Source organism: Thunnus albacares, chromosome 3 (genome assembly GCF_914725855.1).
Source record: "Thunnus albacares chromosome 3, fThuAlb1.1, whole genome shotgun sequence".
Taxonomy (NCBI): Eukaryota; Metazoa; Chordata; class Actinopteri; order Scombriformes; family Scombridae; genus Thunnus; species Thunnus albacares.
In genome coordinates, this window is record NC_058108.1 from 28004315 (window position 1) to 28023330 (window position 19016).

General features: G+C 39.2%; 1 protein-coding gene across 3 annotated transcripts in view; it reads left to right on the forward strand.

Moving 5' to 3' along the window:
- LOC122979734 (protein sidekick-1-like) overlaps positions 1–19016 on the forward strand; it is a 247661-nt gene that overhangs the window by 216402 nt on the left and 12243 nt on the right. For all 3 annotated transcript variants that reach the window (XM_044347437.1, XM_044347438.1, XM_044347439.1), the window contains 7 exons: positions 8295–8496; positions 12860–12963; positions 13121–13191; positions 13971–14109; positions 16229–16285; positions 16452–16553; positions 18280–18395. In XM_044347437.1, coding sequence (XP_044203372.1) covers positions 8295–8496; positions 12860–12963; positions 13121–13191; positions 13971–14109; positions 16229–16285; positions 16452–16553; positions 18280–18395 — 791 coding nt within the window. The remainder of the gene's footprint in view (positions 1–8294; positions 8497–12859; positions 12964–13120; positions 13192–13970; positions 14110–16228; positions 16286–16451; positions 16554–18279; positions 18396–19016) is intronic.

Sequence of the window (19016 nt, forward strand, 5' to 3'; positions counted from 1 at the left end):
AAAATCTCTTCCCCTTGAAAATCTGAACTTATTCTTTAACTTTTCAAATAAATTCACATGAATTGGCAAATTGGTCCAAAATTATGTTTTGTCACAGATTAAGTCATCTCTTCCAGTGCAGGAAGAGTCTCGAAAGGTTAGGTGAAGTTTTAGAATTTTAAGATTTTATGATCTCCACAGCCCTACATAGAGGAGTAATGAGTTGTGGTCGATGTGAAGTCCTTGCAGAGATAAAGCTAGAGAAAGAAAAAGCAAACAAGAGCTTTAGGCATGGAGCTCAAACAGGTTATCAGTGTTTCAACAACAAGTAATTTGTGGTTGGACATACAGAATCCATTGTTACTGGGCAGTGAATATTAGCACAAGATAAAAGGTATGACATGACCTTTTCAATGTGTGGGACATTTTAAATTCAGAGCAACACAAAATGACATTTTGAAACTCCAGCGCATGAATAGCTGCTTGGCAAAAAATGTAGATATTGAATCACTATGTATAAGCACTCCTGCAGGGGTATAATGAGATTCCAGAGACTACCTGGGGGTCCATGCAGCAGAAGTCAGTTAAAAAAGAGGGGCAGCTCAGCCAGATTTGTTAAATGATCTTTAGAAATTGAAGGTTTTTAGACTAGAGAACCTGGTAACCTAACCTTTATGTAAACAGGGAGGGCCATTGAGAGCATGCTCAGTTTTACAAGGACATCCTGATTACAGTACATATAAAAGCACACGAAAGTTACAGTATACATCAACAACAAATCATATATAAGAACAATAGAAACAATACAAGTGCATATAAAAACAATAAAAGCACACAAAAATACAAACAAACATACAATAAAAGTACATATAAAAACAAAAAATTACAGTATCAACAGATTATACAACAAACAGGCCAAAGACATCAACATAAGGGACAATATCAATTCAAAAACACATGCATTCACACTGCTCTGTCAGTCAAAAGAGATTTAAATTGATTAAAAGGGATTAGCTTGTCTAATTTTACAAGCTTCTGCTGATTGTTCCACTTGTGTGGAGTATAGTATGTAAAAGCCAGTTTCCCTGTCTTAGTACTAACATGGTGATTTTGTCACTGCCAACGACTGCCACCCAACCTTCTCATACATCAAATAATACAATGATGCGTTCTAAAGTCATCCCCAGTTATGAACCTAAGGGCGCAATGATAGACTGCATCGGGAGGTTTAAGAGTAGAGGCAGGAGAGTGCATATAAATTACATCACCATAGTCTATAACACTGACTGATAGCCATCAGCCACAACAGCTTGTGTTCTACCACTGAGATAATTTGCAAACCAATTATATGACTTTTTCATCAAATCTAATAGATTCCAGGCATTTCAAAAGAATTTGATGATCAACAGTATTGAAAGCCTTAGATAAATCAATAAAAAATGGCAACTCAATCATCCTTGTTGTCTAATGCACTGATTGATATGATTTTAAAATGGAGTGTTGAGATAAAAATGTTCTCACCTCATCATTTACCAGTTTCTCACTCACTTTAGCTAGACATGATAGTTTAGAGATTGGTTTATTTAGCTGATTGGACTGACTGACAGGACATAGACTGTATTACAAAGGTCAGGGATGCTTTCTGTTACTACGGTCAAATTAAAAATATAAGTTAAGCATTCAACTAGTAATTGAGCTGCTAATAATAAAAAGCCTCGGCTCTAACTGATCAGCCCCAGTGGACTTTATGGGATCAATAGAACAAAGAGCATTTAACACTTCAGGATTTGTGAAAGGCTTCAGTGAAAAGGTCTGAGTGCCTAATTTGTTTTCCCAGCAAGGTGCACTATGATTAGAGACAATGGGAGGAAATCCGGCATTTTCAAATAAATAACCTTAAAAAATAAAATGTTCATTGAACGTCAAACTGAGATAGTGGTTGAACCTTGTACAATTTCATAAGGTAAGGATGAGGTAGGACCATGGGATAATGATTTAATAATTTTCCAAACTTTTGCTGGGTTTCCTTTAGTTTCAGATAGTGCAGAGACATAAAATGATGATTTGGCATTTCAAATAACAGTTGACGAAAATATTGCCAATCAGAGGATGATTAAGTTGTTTGCGCTTTGCACCAGGCAGCATCCCTTTCATTTAACATTTCAGCAGTTTCCAAACAAAACCAAGGATTGTTCCTGTTTTTGACTCTGAATTTCTTATAAGGTACATACTTGTCTGCAATGGAATTAAATGTTTTTATAAAAAATCCAAGGTCAAGTGTGGATCAGGAATTGCCATGGTAAACCCAATACCACTATAGTACAGATCAAACAAAAATGCTTGTTCAGAAAAGTGTTTAAAATTCCTTTTGACAGTGGTACGTGGTTTGGATCTTTGTAATTTTGTGTCATGGATACATGCTGTTTGGGTGTGGTCACTGAAGTCAAGAGGAAAAACACCACTAGATTTTTAATGTTGAGGTCTGTTGGTTAAAATAATATCTGGGAAGTGTGGCCTTCCCTGCATTTTTTGGATCTGGCTGAGTAGGGGAAGAAATAAGCTGTGTGAGATTGAATTCATTGCAGAGATTTTTTAGATTATTAGAACCGTTATTATTTTTGTTGAGTGAGACAACAACAATTAGCTTTTCTCACCAACTGTCCTGCAACACTGGTTATTTTCTCATAGCACCATGCTCTGTTGTTGGCAGGTGAAAACTGTACAGTTAATAGGTGAGAAAGAAAATCTAACTGGCAGTGTGTTGAAATGCCAGTGGTTGGAAAGAGAGAGCACAGGACGGAAGGTGAGATCTGAAAGTCATAAATCTTAGATTCATCAAAATCAAATCAATAGTCCTATCAGCACACTGCAATTATGGTAATTTTGTCTTTTAGGGCAGCAAAAATGTTGCTTAATTTCCTTGGTCTAATTTTAGCAGTCATTGGCTTCATCATAGGAGTTAAACACTGAGTATGACCAGACATGTCTACAGTATGGTGAGATGGAGGAGGCTTAGCAATGACTCCTAAGACAGTTCTCTTCCTAAAAACCTGTAGCAGAGGAACCATATCCTCCAACAAACTGTCAGTGGCCAGAAAGATAGAACAGATTTTTACAGTGACTTGACTTTTAAAGAGGTAAGGTGGGTGACTGAGTGAGTAGTGCAGTCATATTTACTTCAATTTAGAAACAAATAAGTCAAGTTTTTATCCTCCACAGATCCGCAGGTTGTGATGCTTTTATCTACCTTCTACACGTCTCTCTCTTTCTGCTTCAATCAACCGCTTTCATGTCTTCAGCTCATTCAGAATGCAGCAGCAAGGATTTTAACTGATGCCAAATGATTTTAGTGTATTCTATGGTTACACACAATTTACAAATTAATAGAAAATTAATAGAAAAAATGTACTGATCACGAATAGGTGAGCGCAGGTCTAAAGCTTTGGGTCTGAATATGTCAGAGGGTAATCTGCTATAGATGTAGACTACTACTGGTGTGTGTTTATAGTACATGTGGATTTGGTAATACAGGTGCTGTATTAATTGTAATATCAAATTAACCAGAAGACACTAACAGAAGAATGGGCTGTATGTGTGGTATGTAATGGTTGACAGTCTCTCAGTACAAGAAGAAAGTGCATCAGAGTTACTAAAGCTTTAAACTTTCACAAGTTAACAAAACAGGAGCTTCCCACTCATTCATTTTTTATTGTTTACTAGCATGCAATACCCCACCAGCTCATGAAACTGACCCCCTTGTTTAGCTGTGCTAGCTGAAACTACAAGCCATAAAATACTGCATAACAACCCATTCATGTTTTAACCACACAGCTACAGGCTGAGTCCTATCACAAGTGTTGTTATATGACAGCGTGCTCCAAAGTTCTATACTGCAATGTTTGTAGCCTGTGAGCCAGACTGTAGCCTGAGAAGAACATCCCCTCTGACTGTTTATGGTGTTGACTCAGCACTAAAAGTGAACTAATCAAGGTCCTAAGATGCTGCTTCAAAATAAAACTGGTGGGAAATTTAGTAAATTATGCATTAACTCATTTTTTTACCATGAGAGGGCAGCAGAAACAGGCTGTATTATCACTGTATCATTAAAAAGTTGATATGGCAAACCTGTTAGAAAACAGTGGCTTATTACTGTATACATGCTTAAACATTATCATTCATTTGAGTCGTGTTTCCGACTAGCTGATGGCTCAGTTTTTGTTTCCACCTACTCCTGAGGGACATATCTGGCTTTAAATGCTCCATTATGTACACCAGCTAGTCGCTACCTTTGTTTGTCTCCTCTTTGGTGCTGGTCAGGTAGTGAACAGTGATTTTTAGAGTTTTTTCTCTGAAAACAGATTAATGGACTGCACTTTTATAGTGCCTTTCTAGTCTTCCAACCACTCAAAGCAATTTGCACTGCATGCCAACGTTCACCCATTCACACACTGATGGCAGGGCCTACCATACAAGGTGCCAACCTGCTCATTAGGAGGGGAACCTAACGCATTCACACACTGATGGCACAGCCATCAGGAGCAATTTGGGGTTCAGTATCTTGCCCAAGGACACTTCGACATGCAGACTGGAGGAGCCAGGGATCGAACTGCCGATCTTCTGATTAGTGGACGACCAGCTCTACCTCCTGAGCCACAGCCGTTCCAACACTAATAACAACACTGACTGCACTGGAAAAACCAAAACAATAAGCTGAATGATGCTGAAACACTGCATAGAGTTGAGGGGAATTGCAGATTTGGTTAATAATTATCTGTGCATTTGTCACTACGAATAACAAATTTAATATACAAGTAGTCATTTGATCCATTGTTAATATAACAATATTGATTATAGCAACATTAAAGACAGATATATTGATTTGCGTTCATTATAATTTTCTTGTCTTTCACCAATTTTCTCATCAAAACATTATACATTTCATTATAAGATAAAATAATAGGATTTTATCTTAATATGGATTTAATTTTAATATGCCGCATCAAGTCTTATTATCTTTTTCTTTGGTAAGTTCTGTTTTTAGATAAAACTACTAATAACTACCACCAGTGGTAATAATTTTAGTTTTGTTATGAAAAAGTATCCTAAAATTCATTATAAAAATCAAACTGTGCATGTAAAAACAATTTGTAAATAAAGTTAACATTGATTTATTTTGTGAGCAGGGTAATATCAGTTGTTAAAGAGAAGTTGAGGAATGGTTTAATTGTCGGGTGGTGCTGAGATTTGACCACTCCCGAGCTAAAAGCTACCCCACCAGAGTGAAACATCACTTTAAGAATGAAGTTACAGTGGTTCTGGTGTCTCAGTAGGCTAACGCATGAATAACTTCAGTTTGAATGTAGCTCACAGCCTTTGATATATGTCATCCCTGATCTCTCTCTCTCTCTCTCCAGTTTTCTCTGTCAGCCAGCACTGTGTATGTCTAGCAAAGCACTGAAATGCTACAAAACTCCTTATATTAAAATGTGACAGTGAAATGAATTTTTATGAAAACCTGGAATCATGATGTCAGATATTCTATTCGGAGCTAACAGCTTGTGTAGTGCATTTTAATTGGATCAGATATCATAGCATCGGCAGCATCATTATCAGGATTTCTTTAGAGTAGAATTCTGTGGTTCTCTGTTCCACTTCAGTAACATAATGGCTCATTCTCACTGTGAGATAGACAGAATAGCCTAATAGAGATTTCTTTCTGATGATGCTGAAGAGACCAACGTAATCCCTAGAAAACGTAAATTGGCTTTTTGAATGTGCGTATGTATGTGTGTGAAATTGCATGCACGTGTTTGAATGAATTAGAGAAAACTGCTACTCCCTCTAGAGATTTGCCCATGCTGATGTTTGTCTCTGAGAGGGTGATAACTGATGAGGTAATGGACAACAAAGCGTATTTAGCAGAATTCATCCTCTCCTCTCCTCTCCTCTCCTCTCCTCTCCTCTCCTCTCCCTTGCTTAGCAGTTAACAGTTGAGTAAGTGCTGAAAGGGCAACTCTTGTTCTGACAATTATGAGTTTATTATCAGAACATGATCTTTACTGTGGAATGGAACAAGAGAAGAACAGACAGGGAGACACAGATGCTATCAGGAAAACAAAAGAGGGAGAGAATAATCAAATCTTGAAGGGACTGAAGAATAAGGGCAAGAGGGAAGACGGGAGACAAACAGATTTGACTTAAATTACTTGTGATAAGGATGAATGAAGGCAAGCCTGTGTGTGTGTCAGTGTGTGTGACTGTGCTTGTGCGTATGTTTGAGAACATAAGTGCAGATTAATTAAACTTCAGAGAGAATCAATAATGCTTTTATTTCTGGACTTAATCGATAACCTGATGCCTCTGAAATTAAACAGATATGCCCCCCAACCATGTGTGTTTTTGTTTGTGTGTGTGTGTTTGTGTGTGTGTGTGTGTGTATGTGTATGTGTGTGTGTGTGTGTGTGTGTGTGTGTGTGTGTGTGTGTATGCTTGTGCATGTGTGTACACACGTCTACTAAACACACAGTTACTGCCAACACAGTTGTACAAAGATACTGACTCCCAGAGCCATCTTTCATCTCCTAATTGAATAGCAAAGACACAAATACACACACACGCTGGCAATCTGTTAAGAAATTGTTTATTTGATGCCGCAGAGGGTAGATGTCTTGTTTCATTTAAAGAGGACCTATTATGATTTTCCTTATTTTCAGTCATTTATATATAATGTTACAATGTTGGTTGTTCATATTAAACGTGGCCAAAGTGTCAAATAATGTGGTAGACATATGTAGAAGTAATCCCTGTGAGGCCCGTGACGGATTTCTTTATATTGTCGTTTAGTCCGCTAACATTATGGCTTTTTTCCATTGTTTTGGGGGTAGTCATGGCTTGAATTGAGCTGGCACGCTGTGAGTGTTTTTCCATTACAAAGCACGGCAAAGTAAAATAAGAAGGCTACCTGTTGGAAGTGTGCTGGTCATCTGCAGCTCTTCATCAAACATCATCATCACTGTGGCTGTTTCTGCTTGTACTATTCCTCTCTGCATTATTTCTAACTGATCCGCTGAACAACGAGCTCTAAATATCTCCATATCTTGTTGTGTCAACTGGTTTTTAGTGCCGCTAATGAATCTCTGCTACTTCGGTGGTCCCATTATTTAGTTATTTAAAAGCTTTTAATATGAAGCAATAAAGCAGGAAATGTTTGGTTTTCATCAGCAGTAACTTAACACAACAGAGTGGGCTCATCAGAAGGGGGGCCTTAATGAGACAGGAGCTAAGACTGAACTGAGGGACTGCATAAAGGGCCAGTATTAGATAAATAAGGAGTTTTTTGAACTGTGAATCATACACAGCTACTCTAGTGGAGTCCCAGAATAAAAATATACACTTTTATACACACTTTAAACATATTGCAACAGTCACACTGACGCATATGTGATGTAAATGCAGGCTACCCATGTCACACGTGTTACAAGGTATCAGCAGTAATTCTATCTATGATCGTCTACATTTTTGACAACTCATTTCAATATATACAGCTCCGGGTAGGTGACGGAATTAATGAGTGGAGAAACAAAGAACGGAGATGCTTCCATACAAGTGAATTATATTTAGAACAATGTCTTAAACAGCATTCTCCACCATCATCATAAAGACACCAAATGAGGGAATATCTTTTGGGAGAATGGTGTTCATCCCTCCAGTAGAGTTCCACGGACTTGTACAATCTATGCCAAGGAGCACCGAAGCTCGAACAATACCTCACTGGGGCACTTTTTTGTAACATGATGTATTTAAGTGACATATGTATGACGAATACACCTCCCCCACCTGCGGATTTAGAGATTTATGTACACGCCCCTGAGTTCAAGATGAGTCATGAGAAAGAGATTGTTTTACAGGAAGAGAAAAGAAAGGGATTTTGGTATAAAAGTATGAAATTATTTTTTAACATATATTTAGCATATGACAAGAGATAAATGAACAAATAACACAGGGAGAGAGTATTCTGATGTACGAAAATATACACATAGATATAATCACCAATATAATCATAAAAATAGCCACACAAAGTTGAACTGCTAAAAAGTATAATGTGTTTCTGAATGTGAAATTGCTCTAGAAATTTTAATTTGTTTTTCTCTTTTTTCCCTTCTCATGCTTCCCCTACAATTCCCCTGTTTCCATCCTTGTCACATCACTTTTTCTACCTTCTCTCTCATCCCCTCTCATCTCTCCTCTGCGTCTTTCGTCTCCTCCCACTCTCCTTTTTTATCTCCCCTCTTCCATCCTCCTCACCACATTCACAGAGCGTCCCCAGCCACCGAGGAAGTTGTCTGTTCCTCAGGATGGGGTTGAATCTCGCCAGCTCCGCCTCCACTGGGTGACTGGTGGCTCAGGCTCGTCCCCCCTGAGATACTTCACTCTTCAGATCAAGGAGCTGCCCAGCGGGGATTGGACCACACATACCGCTGATATCCCGCATAACCTGACCGCATGGACCGTTGACAGGTACACACATGTGCTCATATGTACAGTCACACACACACACACGCACACACACACATAAATAGTTTGAAGAATGGTGTCTTTTCTTACAGTTTCCAAAATCAAAAACACAACAGCGAAAGAAATTTTTACTCTCATGTAAACTGCCAACTCTGGGTTACTGCTGAAGGTAGGTACGTTGCTTCCATTGCCATGAAGTCTTTTATACTTTGTGGAGTTACAGTTGACATTATAAAAAGCTCCGTTCACAATAGCAAATCCACTGTGGAGTATCTCTTCACTATGTGGGAGCCGTTCCTAAATGCTTCTATATCAGAGTTTAGGCTCTGCACTTTATTGGATTTTGGGAAGTTTACACTCCAGCACCCCCAGCCAGATAGCGTTACGTTACACCAAACATATCATTTAGTACTCATCCTGAAATCCTGTTGAGATATCAAGAGTGATACTTTTGAAAATACTATGTAACATGTATGTCCAACTGTGTAAGCTGAGCAGCTAAACAGGAATTTGTTAGAATGAAATAACTGATTTTGCAATTTTATACTTATGATAGTTATCAGACTAACTACAACTAACTACACTGCAATACAAGAATAATGTTTTTCTTTAGTTGCATGTCTTCTACATGGGTCATCAACTGGTGAGGATTCTGACTTTTTGCCTGTGACATGCAATATTAGCATCAGTTGAATGCTAACCACAGGTGTCACTGCAGCCAGCAAAACCGACTGTCCCCTGCTGGAAATTACAAGTGTGCTTTTGTCTACCACTGCCTGAAATCAAGGACCCATTGTATAAAAAATGACTAAGAATTTTGAGGATAGTAAATCTGCCACCATGATCATTGTAAACTGCATATGTGCCATGTCAGACAACAGACGTGCCAGAGAGCTTGACATGCATAGCCACAATGAGTAACCAACAGTCAATTAGGCCATCTCAAGCATCCTTGGAGAGAACAGGAATAAATTTCCCACATCATTGTTACTGCACCCTTTACATGGAAATATTGTCTAGGATGGCATGTTGGACATGAATTAGTTAAAGCAGTGTGTAAAAAACCATGTAATGTTTATGCATCCTTGGGGAGAGAAGTGGACAGAGATGAGGATGCAGTGAATTCTGAAATAAAACAACAGAGAATTAGAACGCAGAACGGGAAAAAAAAAATATTTATTCAGAACAGAAAAGGTTGGTGGAGCAAAAAACAAACCAAAAGCCACCAGGGAGAGCAGAGGAATCATAATCACTGCAGAAACAAGGAGGATCTCAGTCACCTAATCAAACAGGCAGAGCAGGAAGTGTCTGTCTGCTTCTCTTATACCTTGTTTTCTCACTCTACCATCATCCTTTCAAGTTTATGTGTGCCGTTTTTCCATTGTCTCTCTCTACAACCATTTTTACCGTTTCATCTGTCATTCCTCTTGTTGTCACCACCCTCTTTCCCCTCCTTCCCCCATCCATCAAAAGCCAATGTTTTCAAAATCCATCAGGAATGTATTCTTTCCTTCATTCATCCTCAAGAATCATTTCCACTCATCCTTTGGAAGAGGCCTTCATTCCCTTTGCGTCTCTTCCTTTTCCATCTCTCCATCCTCTCCACTCTGCTTAGACTGTTGTTATGGCATCAGGTGACGGTGGTCAGACTGGATGGATACTCTAACTTCCCTGACAGCCTGAGTAGCAGGACTTATTATGAGGCTTTACTAGTGTATGGTATGTGTGTGTGTGTGTGTGTTCCCACGTGTGTCTTCTGTTTCGTGACTGTTTTTTTGCGCTCCTTCCCAAGCTATCACAGGGCTATTTGAGATGCTGAAGAGTGTTCTCTCAGTGTGTCTCAGTGAATAGACACCAGCCTGTTCCAACCTGCCTCAGGGAGAGTTTATGTGCCATGATGGCAGAGTGCTGCTGTTGTTGTTTTGTTGCCATTTTTCTGCTCATTCTATCACTGAATGCTCTCATTACAGTGCTGGATGGAGGAATTAGCTTACATCTCTGCATGCTCACACACATACTTACTTGTTATCTATCCTTAATTGTTGTTTTCCACTGAGACGTCTTTGGAACCAAAACATCGGAGTCCCCAGGCTGATACACAGACACACAGACACACACACACTTTCAAACACTGTCCTTAACATCCTCCCAGTGCTGTTGATACTCCATCCTCTTTGAGTTGGTGCCTTTGATGTTCTATTCCTACGATACCCACAACCATAGGGCCTTTTTCTGGTTCTTTATTGGGCCCAGCTCATTATTATACAAGAAGACACTTGAACACTTCTCCTGTCGCCTGCTGAATTTCTAACTGGTCCTCTGTAGTCTCTCAGGCACTCGGTAAATAATGTCTGGAGAAGGACCTTGCAGGTAATGCGAGAGTAGAGGTGGAAAGGGGTTGAATGACTTCCTGTTACAATTTATTAAATTCACCCTGTTAACTCATGTTAATAATAGGTTATTTCAATTAGAATTGAGGAAACATTGCTGTTTTGCCGCCAACTGTACTTTTTAAAGTGTAACCAATTTTCCCACAGTGTGTACAAGAGAGTGTAAGAGAGGGTACGTTTAAAGTATTAGCATGCTACAAAGCACCATATTGCAGACTTGTTCAGCTAGTCTCTAACAATGGGTGTATGTTCATGGGGCTGATTGTAATTGCCTCCAGAGTAAATGTTTTTTTCAAACTGACTGATGTAAATTGTTAGTCTGTGCTTATTAATGCATTCACCTTGCACAGAGGAGAAATGCAGATAAGATGTTGTGGTTGTATGGCAGTAAAAATACTTAAGGAGTGGAGGCAATTAGGAAAGGTGTACGATGATTACTATGCAAGACCTTGTCTGCTCTTCAAAGGCCACTGAAAGAGCAAAACATGTCTGAGAGAAGGGGAGAAGGTGGTGGTGGTGAAGTTATTCCCAGATTGTTAAAGGTGCCCAGTGGAGTTTTTGACCAATCGTGGTGCGGTAGAACAACTTTTTGATGAACAGGTTCCCTTAGAGAGCAGAGACCCTGACGTCACGTCTGGGCTACTCTCTGTTCCACTAACCTCTTAATGTAATCTCCCTTTGAGCGTTTCTGTAGTCAGCCCTCCTAAAAAAATGACTTATCTATGATCTAAATTACAATCCACCGTGGCACTCGTTATTAGAGGATGAAACGGTCATCATTTTAAACAACAGATTAGATTTGTTAGTATACAAAAAACTACAGCTCCCATGAAACTGGGACAGATTTAATCATAAGTTAGTTTCATCCATATCCATGATATCCACAAGCGCTCTCTTGGCCGTAATCTGCTGCTGTCTAAAAAAGGTCGATTCACCTATGGACTCACCACTTTTGTCAAGCTTGTGATTTTTAACATGCATCTAGGGCTTATGGGAAAGGGTATTTGTTTAAGGCAACTAAAATAGAAATATTTATAAAAACAATAATACATTTGTTTTTTTAAATTACCATTTTTATCTAGACATATGGAGTGAACCACATGACATCTGTCACGTAAGGCTTGTTTGTGCTATTACAAATGTCAACATGATTGTTTCCATTGAGGTGATGTGAAGTTTTCTAGAACAGAACAAGGCTGTTTCTGATTCAATATATTGCCTCTCTATGTTGCGTGTGTCTTGTATAGCACATGCACCTTTTTTGTATATATTTGTGGTAGAGTAAGAAGAGAAAAAAAAAACACAAGCCAATGTAAACAATGTAGGTGTCAAAACTTCCCAAAGAAGGCTTTACAAATGTTTTAAAAGGAAGAAAACGCATTAAGCTTGAAACATAATGCAGCTGATTGAGGTACTTCTCAGTTTGAGGGCAGCAGACTTCCTGACACTATTGTCAAAACATTAGTCTGTTTGCACAATTAAAGGCTGTGAATTAATCTGTGTGTTCCAGTCCCTTTTGTTCTCTGGAACGCATTCAGCTTGTTGTTGTGTAAGACAATGCACACAATGCTCTTTGGTGAGAAACCTTAGTGGAAACAACAACATGTTTACCACAGGATTCTTCTAGGCTCTGGCATTACAGCAATTACTTTTATTATAAATGTTTTCATCACCTTTCATCAGTATACAGGTATCTCACCTTGATTACTGTACCACTCAAATCAAACTTTATTTATCTGGCAACTTTCATACAGGTTAGTGCAATTCAAAATGCTCTACAGGTGACTGACAAGCTCTTAATGAGGCAGTACAAAGAAAATCAACAAAACAATTGGAGACTAATGCACATGAAGAAAAAGAAATATATATATATACATATGTTTTATATATATATATATGTAGGGTAGATGTAAGATTAAGTATAGCATGTGAATGAATGTCTGAACATCTGTGTGTTTGTGCGTGTGTTTTTGTAGGCTGAAGCCCTTCACATCATACAAGCTAAGGATGCTGGCCACTAATGATGTAGGAGACAGTGTCCTCAGTAAAGAGACGGAGGCTGTTACAACCCTGCAGGATGGTAAGAGACTGGACACTGATGAATCGCAAAGACATGAAAGTATTTGGATTTGAAAACATAATAGAGATGGACTTTAAGGATGTGAAGGAGTAAGTCTGTCTGTCTGTATTTGTCTGTTTTCTTCCTCAATCTGTTTTTCTCTTTCTTTTCTGTCCAGTGCCTGATGAGCCTCCAGTGATAGTCGCAGTGAAACCAACAACCACTACCTCAGTCCTGGTGCAGTGGAAGGTATTGTCTATTATCAGACCTCTAACACACTTCAGTCACAAGTACAGTTCATACACAGACCTTCACAACAAGACATATAGTCTAAGCCCACTGCAAACCCCTGCGGACTTTCTTTGTATGTGTGTTCGTACTGTGTGTGTAGATGCAATTATCATTATTTATTGAATGAGGAAAGGTCAGAGGGCAGCACAAACAGATTGGAGGGATGGACAGACAGTCCTGGGAGGGGGAGAGAAATGTTCAAACTCTTAATGAGGATATACCAGCAGGAGAGATGTTAAAGGGCGAGAGAGGCAAACATCACCAACATCTAACAGCAGAGGAAAAAAGAGAGAAGGGAGGTATGGAAAAATAGAGGTGGTTTAGAGCATCAGTGATATGTGAATAGACAGTAAATACAGCCTGGCTGCTTCACTGATTTAGAAGATGTCCTCTTCTGTTTGGAAATGTCTTCTCTCACTCCTTCTAGCTTTATGTCAAAGCAGAAGGGGCTATGAAAAACAAAGTCACCAGCAATTTCATCATCTTTTACAAGAATGCCAAAGCCACTGAAGCATCAATTTGTCTATGCGGGTTACAGCCACACCAATCCACCAGCCCTTTAAAAGTGGACTCTGCGGATAAAATACTGCTGAGCCAGCCTGTCAGTGTCCTGTCAGTCACCTCACTACACCAAGAAAATTAAAATTGTGCAGGATTTTCACATGTATAGAGGTTTCTTCTTGAAAAATTGATTACTAATACCCTTTTACATGTGCTGTGTGTTTGCATGTTTCCAGCGTCCAAGTGACAACACTATCAATGGGGTGTTGACTGGATATCGGCTGTATTATAGAGAGCTCCCAGTAAACACCTCTTCTGTTACTGAAGCAGAAGTCCAGGCCACCAAAAACAACACCACAAGTGCCATAATTACAAGTGAGTAGTACTGCTACTAATTGAATTGACTGTTCTCTAAGCTCCACCCCTCTTAGTTACCATTGATATCCCTCTAAAGTGCTCAGTTTTGGCACGGCACATTGCATGCATGCAGTTTACAGTTATAACGGTGGCAGATTTTCCACCTGAAATTCTCAGTAATTTTTGAAACTATCTGATTTTGGACTGAGGAAGAGAAAAGCAGCTCCTCATTTGTCAGCTGATAAGAAAACTGTCGCTGGCAGATTTATTTATCAGCTGTATTAGCTAACAGCTATCAGCTCATTTAGCTAACATTAGCTCCACGAGTTGATTGAAAACACTGTCTCTGGCTGTTTTTTTAATGTTTCCAGCAGATAAATAAATGTTAATAATAAAAATATTATAGATATTAAAAAATAAAATATTAGTAAATATGAAAGGTCCTTAAATATTCAAATTCATTAGTAATTCATTATTATGTACATCATATTACGCTAAAAGACTAAAAGAGGCTAAAGCTGCATGTCCCAGGCAAAATGTCAACATCCTTATCAGTTGATGATGTAAAAGTAACTACTATCACTACTGGTAACTACTAACTATAGAAACACAATTTTCTTGTTTTGCAGTGAAGAGCTAGTTTGTTATTTAGTGAGTATTATCAGGAAAAATGTAAGATCAGACAGTTATTTCCTTCTAAACAACCCTGTTTAGCTTACATACTGGTTTGTATTACACACAAGTGTGTGTTTACTTTTAACATTACAAGGGAAAAGATATTAGGTTGAGGATTAACCAGTGTGTTTAGCAAATGTAATGCTATCTCAGATAATGTTAGCTGGTGTTACTGGAGTGTAAACTTCCCCAAATCCAATACAGAGAAGGACAGAGCTGTTAACATTACTCTAAACTCTGATAGCATCCAGGACCACACAGTGTTCAATCTAATGTAGTTAGTTAATGATAAGCTCCTTGACCTCAGAAGTCATGTTCCATTACTACTGTAGGTAGTTATCTGGACATGCTAATGATTACAGCTAACATTAGAGTGACTAAACACACTGTTTAATCCGTTCTTTACACTTTTGCTCTTGTGTTTTTGGTTTTGAAAAGACTAAAAAAAAAACATGCTCTACAAACACCACTTCAGAATGAGGTGAAATACAAAGTTTGACAGAAATGCCATGCTTAGTTACAGTTGCTAAATTATGAGTGGATAATCCCTGTTTTGGGGAGGGGTTTGTTGTAGTTTGTTTTTGTGTTTCTGTACAGTCCAAACATTGTTTGATATATGTAGGTTGGGTCAAACATGGCAGATATTCCATTTCTGTCGTCAGACAATGGCACAAGTATGAGACAGCGATTTCACTAAATCATAAAAACTGCCTGTTTATCAAGGTTAGCTGCATTTTTAGCTGCTGCACTGAAATCTCCAATTCAAAGAATACAAAATACAAATATGTCAGTGACAGTGCATGTAATATGTGAAATACGCAAAAATAGAGAAAATCAGAGGTGGAAAAGGTTTCTACCATTACATTAAGTGCATCACTATGTTTGTGAAATGTTTATAACATCACAATGATCCATTAGTTTTTAAAAAAAGACCTTTTTTCACTATTCAAGCTACAGTGTGAAGCTGTTATTTTCCAAGAAACCACTTTTTCAGTGTTTTTGAAAAGACTATTTTTAGAGATCTTAAATGTTAGAGGACAAAACTGAGAATAGAAAAGGAGAATAAAATGCTTTCAAATGTCCAAATTAGAGCAGATACCAGGGATGGACTGTGTGGCCATGATGAGAAACTGAGCAAATGGCCCTCACCGGACCGCTGTTGTCTTATGAGGCCATATTGTTCTAATACACTGCAACAATAACATATTTTATGCACTGAACAGCCTGAAGTGCTTTATAGTAGATTGAGTATCTGCTCCAACAGATTGACAGATGGACAATCTGTGTTCATCCAACATACACTGAGTCTGACAAGGGTATTGAAACATAAAAGTCTCTCAAACATTTTTTTCTCTTAAATACAGTAATTTTATTGAATGGCATTATAATTGGACGATTTGTCGTTGAACTCGAAACATTTATTGATTTCCTCTCCATCCATCTCTCCCTCCTTCTTCCCAAGCCAAGAGCACCTTCAAGACAGTCAGCAGTGCCTCGTTAACAGAGTTTGAGTTGACACGTAAGTGCTTAAAGATGGAACTGGGGATTACTTCTTCTGGGGTCTTTATGTTTTAGATTTAGTTCATTTGATGAGCAACCAGCTGCTAAAATAAGTGGCAATGACAGCCAACCTATGTGTTTTGCATACATGTTGTATAAATTCAAGTATTTTCATTTCTTTGTAGAACTAAAGAAGTTCAAACGCTACCAGATTGTTATGACAAGCTACAATATCATCGGCGAGAGCCCACCCTCCACCCCTGTTGAGGTGTCTGTTGGAGAGGCAGGTAGGTGGAAACAGAAGGAAACTGTAGGGTTGATCAAAATTTCAACGTGTGATCCTCACATCTTGTTCATGAAAGTTTACACTTGTAGAATATGCTGTCAGAAAGGAGGTTTGTTTGTTGAATGTGGTTTTTAAGCTTCCTCTCTCCCCTGTGTCGCACATTTAGGGCTTTGTTAGAAGGTTGCATTTTGGGAACATAAAGGAACGTTTAGTTTGAAGCTGAATCTTTAGATCATTGCTCTTATTACATCAGTTACCTTGGGGTATGAAGATCCTCACAGCCTCCCCCTCCTTCTCTTGATTTACACTTACTCCGTCTTTTAATTTACGGTTCCTTTTCAGTATCATCATTTTTAAACATGAAATCTCATTCTTGACCTTTGAAATAGTAGCTTGACAAAGCAATCCCAACTCAAGGTCCATTTAGTTGCTTTTTCCAGAGCTTTCAACTGTATGTCCTCATCAGAGGATGGAGTTTTCTCAGTTGGCAGGGACATGCAAGCTCAGTAGCTGGTTTCAGTCAGAACATTTCATCCACTGATATGATATACTTGAAGGTTCCAGAAAAAGCTAGTAAGTGGGCCTCGAGTTGGAATTCTTTTGTCCCAAAAAAAATCTGTTTTTTCTGTTTTCTCTTGTCTCATGCTCTTCTTGCTCTCTCATTCTCTTCCCTTTCTTGCTTTGTCCCGCCCACACCTCCTGTCTTGCTCTCATGGCCCCTTGAGTGACATTAACTATAAGAGGCTCAGTGGTTTTTGTTTTGTGTGTGAGTGTGTGTGTGTGCATGTCTTTCTATCTTAAAGAGAACCAATTTCAGTTGAAAACCAGCATTGTGAGGACATTTCTGTGTTGTCAGGACATTTTGGCCGGTTTGAGGGTTAAGACTTGGTTTTAAGATTAAGGTTAGAATTGAGTTTAGGTTCAGTTTAGGGTAAAAGTTGGGTTTAGGCATTTCATTGTGATGGTTAAGGTTAAGAGGCTAGGGAATGCATTATGTCAATGAGTGTCCTCACAGGGTGTGTGTGTGTGTGTGTGTGTGTGTGTGTGTGTGTGTGTGTGTGTTCGTACATCTGATCTGAATATAGTCCAGAGCTGTGCAAGGTCATCTATTTTGTAGTTTGTAGTGATGGCTGAAGCCCTGTTTAACTTTCACTAGAGAGTCAAAACATGGATCCATCAGATATATCTCTCTTACACACACACACACACACACACACTACTGCAAGACAGTTAGGAACTACAAACAAACAAGAGTGCAGGTGAACAGACATGCGCATTATGTTACTAACACCCACACATTTTTGCAATTTCTCTCACAATCTCACAGTCCCTCCATCAGACCGTTGCTGCATTCTTAATCAAAGGGTGTGTGTATGTGTCTGTGTGTGTGTGTGTGTGTGTGTGTGTGTGTGTTTGTAGAGTTTAGTAGGCCATACATGTCACATGCAGAGGAATGAGAGGTGAGGATAAGCAGGGGGAGCGGGAGGAGAGGCAGAAAGGGCTGGAGGGGGAATGATGACATGGGGTGATATGGCCTTTTCTCTAGCCTTAGGTGCACACTGCCGAGTGTTCATGCATATGTGCGGTACAGTGGAGTAACAAGGTACTGCCTTAGGCCCATTCTAATTGGAAGGGTAGAACATATCTTCCCTAATTCGCACTCTTAACACCCAGCTACACACACACGAGCATAGTAAACGTCTAACATAACACCTCGCCCTCTGCAGCTCCATCGGTGGCCCCCCAGTCTATCAGAGTGTCAGCTGCGTCTCCCTCCATCCTTGAGGTGACCTGGGACACACCTCCCCTCGAGACCCAGAATGGACTCATCCAAGGATACAAGGTGACGCACGGATACACACAAACATGTAAACACACAAAGATTTCCTCCTTGTCGCAGGTGAATACCAGACACGTACACACACACACAGATGAGTACTTTCAGTATGAATGTCCATGTAATAGAAAAGCATGCAGGACTGCTTCTGTCTGTATTTAAAATGTCTCTCCTCTTGTCTTGGAGGGGTTTTGCTCTGCTGCACCTTCAAGTGTCCTATAGAGAGGAGAGAAAGAGAGAATTAAGTTAGGGGAAGAATCTGAATATCCTTTAATGGTTTCAATATCACTTCTCTGCCTGTCTCTCCCCGTCAACTCCCCTGTCCCACCCCCTCGCTCTTAGTACTTCAAACACAAGGTTATCTGTCCTGCTTTAGACACATTGATTTCTGCAGGAGTAGAAGAGGGAATGGAGAAGAAAGAAGGGAATGTAATATTTGCAGAGTGAAGGAATGAGATGAGCAAGTGATCCCTGTAGAATCCTGATTAGAAGAGAGGATCAAGGGAATACGTTTAAACTACCAGAGACGGATGGACATGGGGAGGGGAATGTGAGGCAGAGGGGGTTAAGGAGATTAAGACGAGAGAAATAGAGCAAAGAAAGAATGTTTAATGAATTTATAGGTTC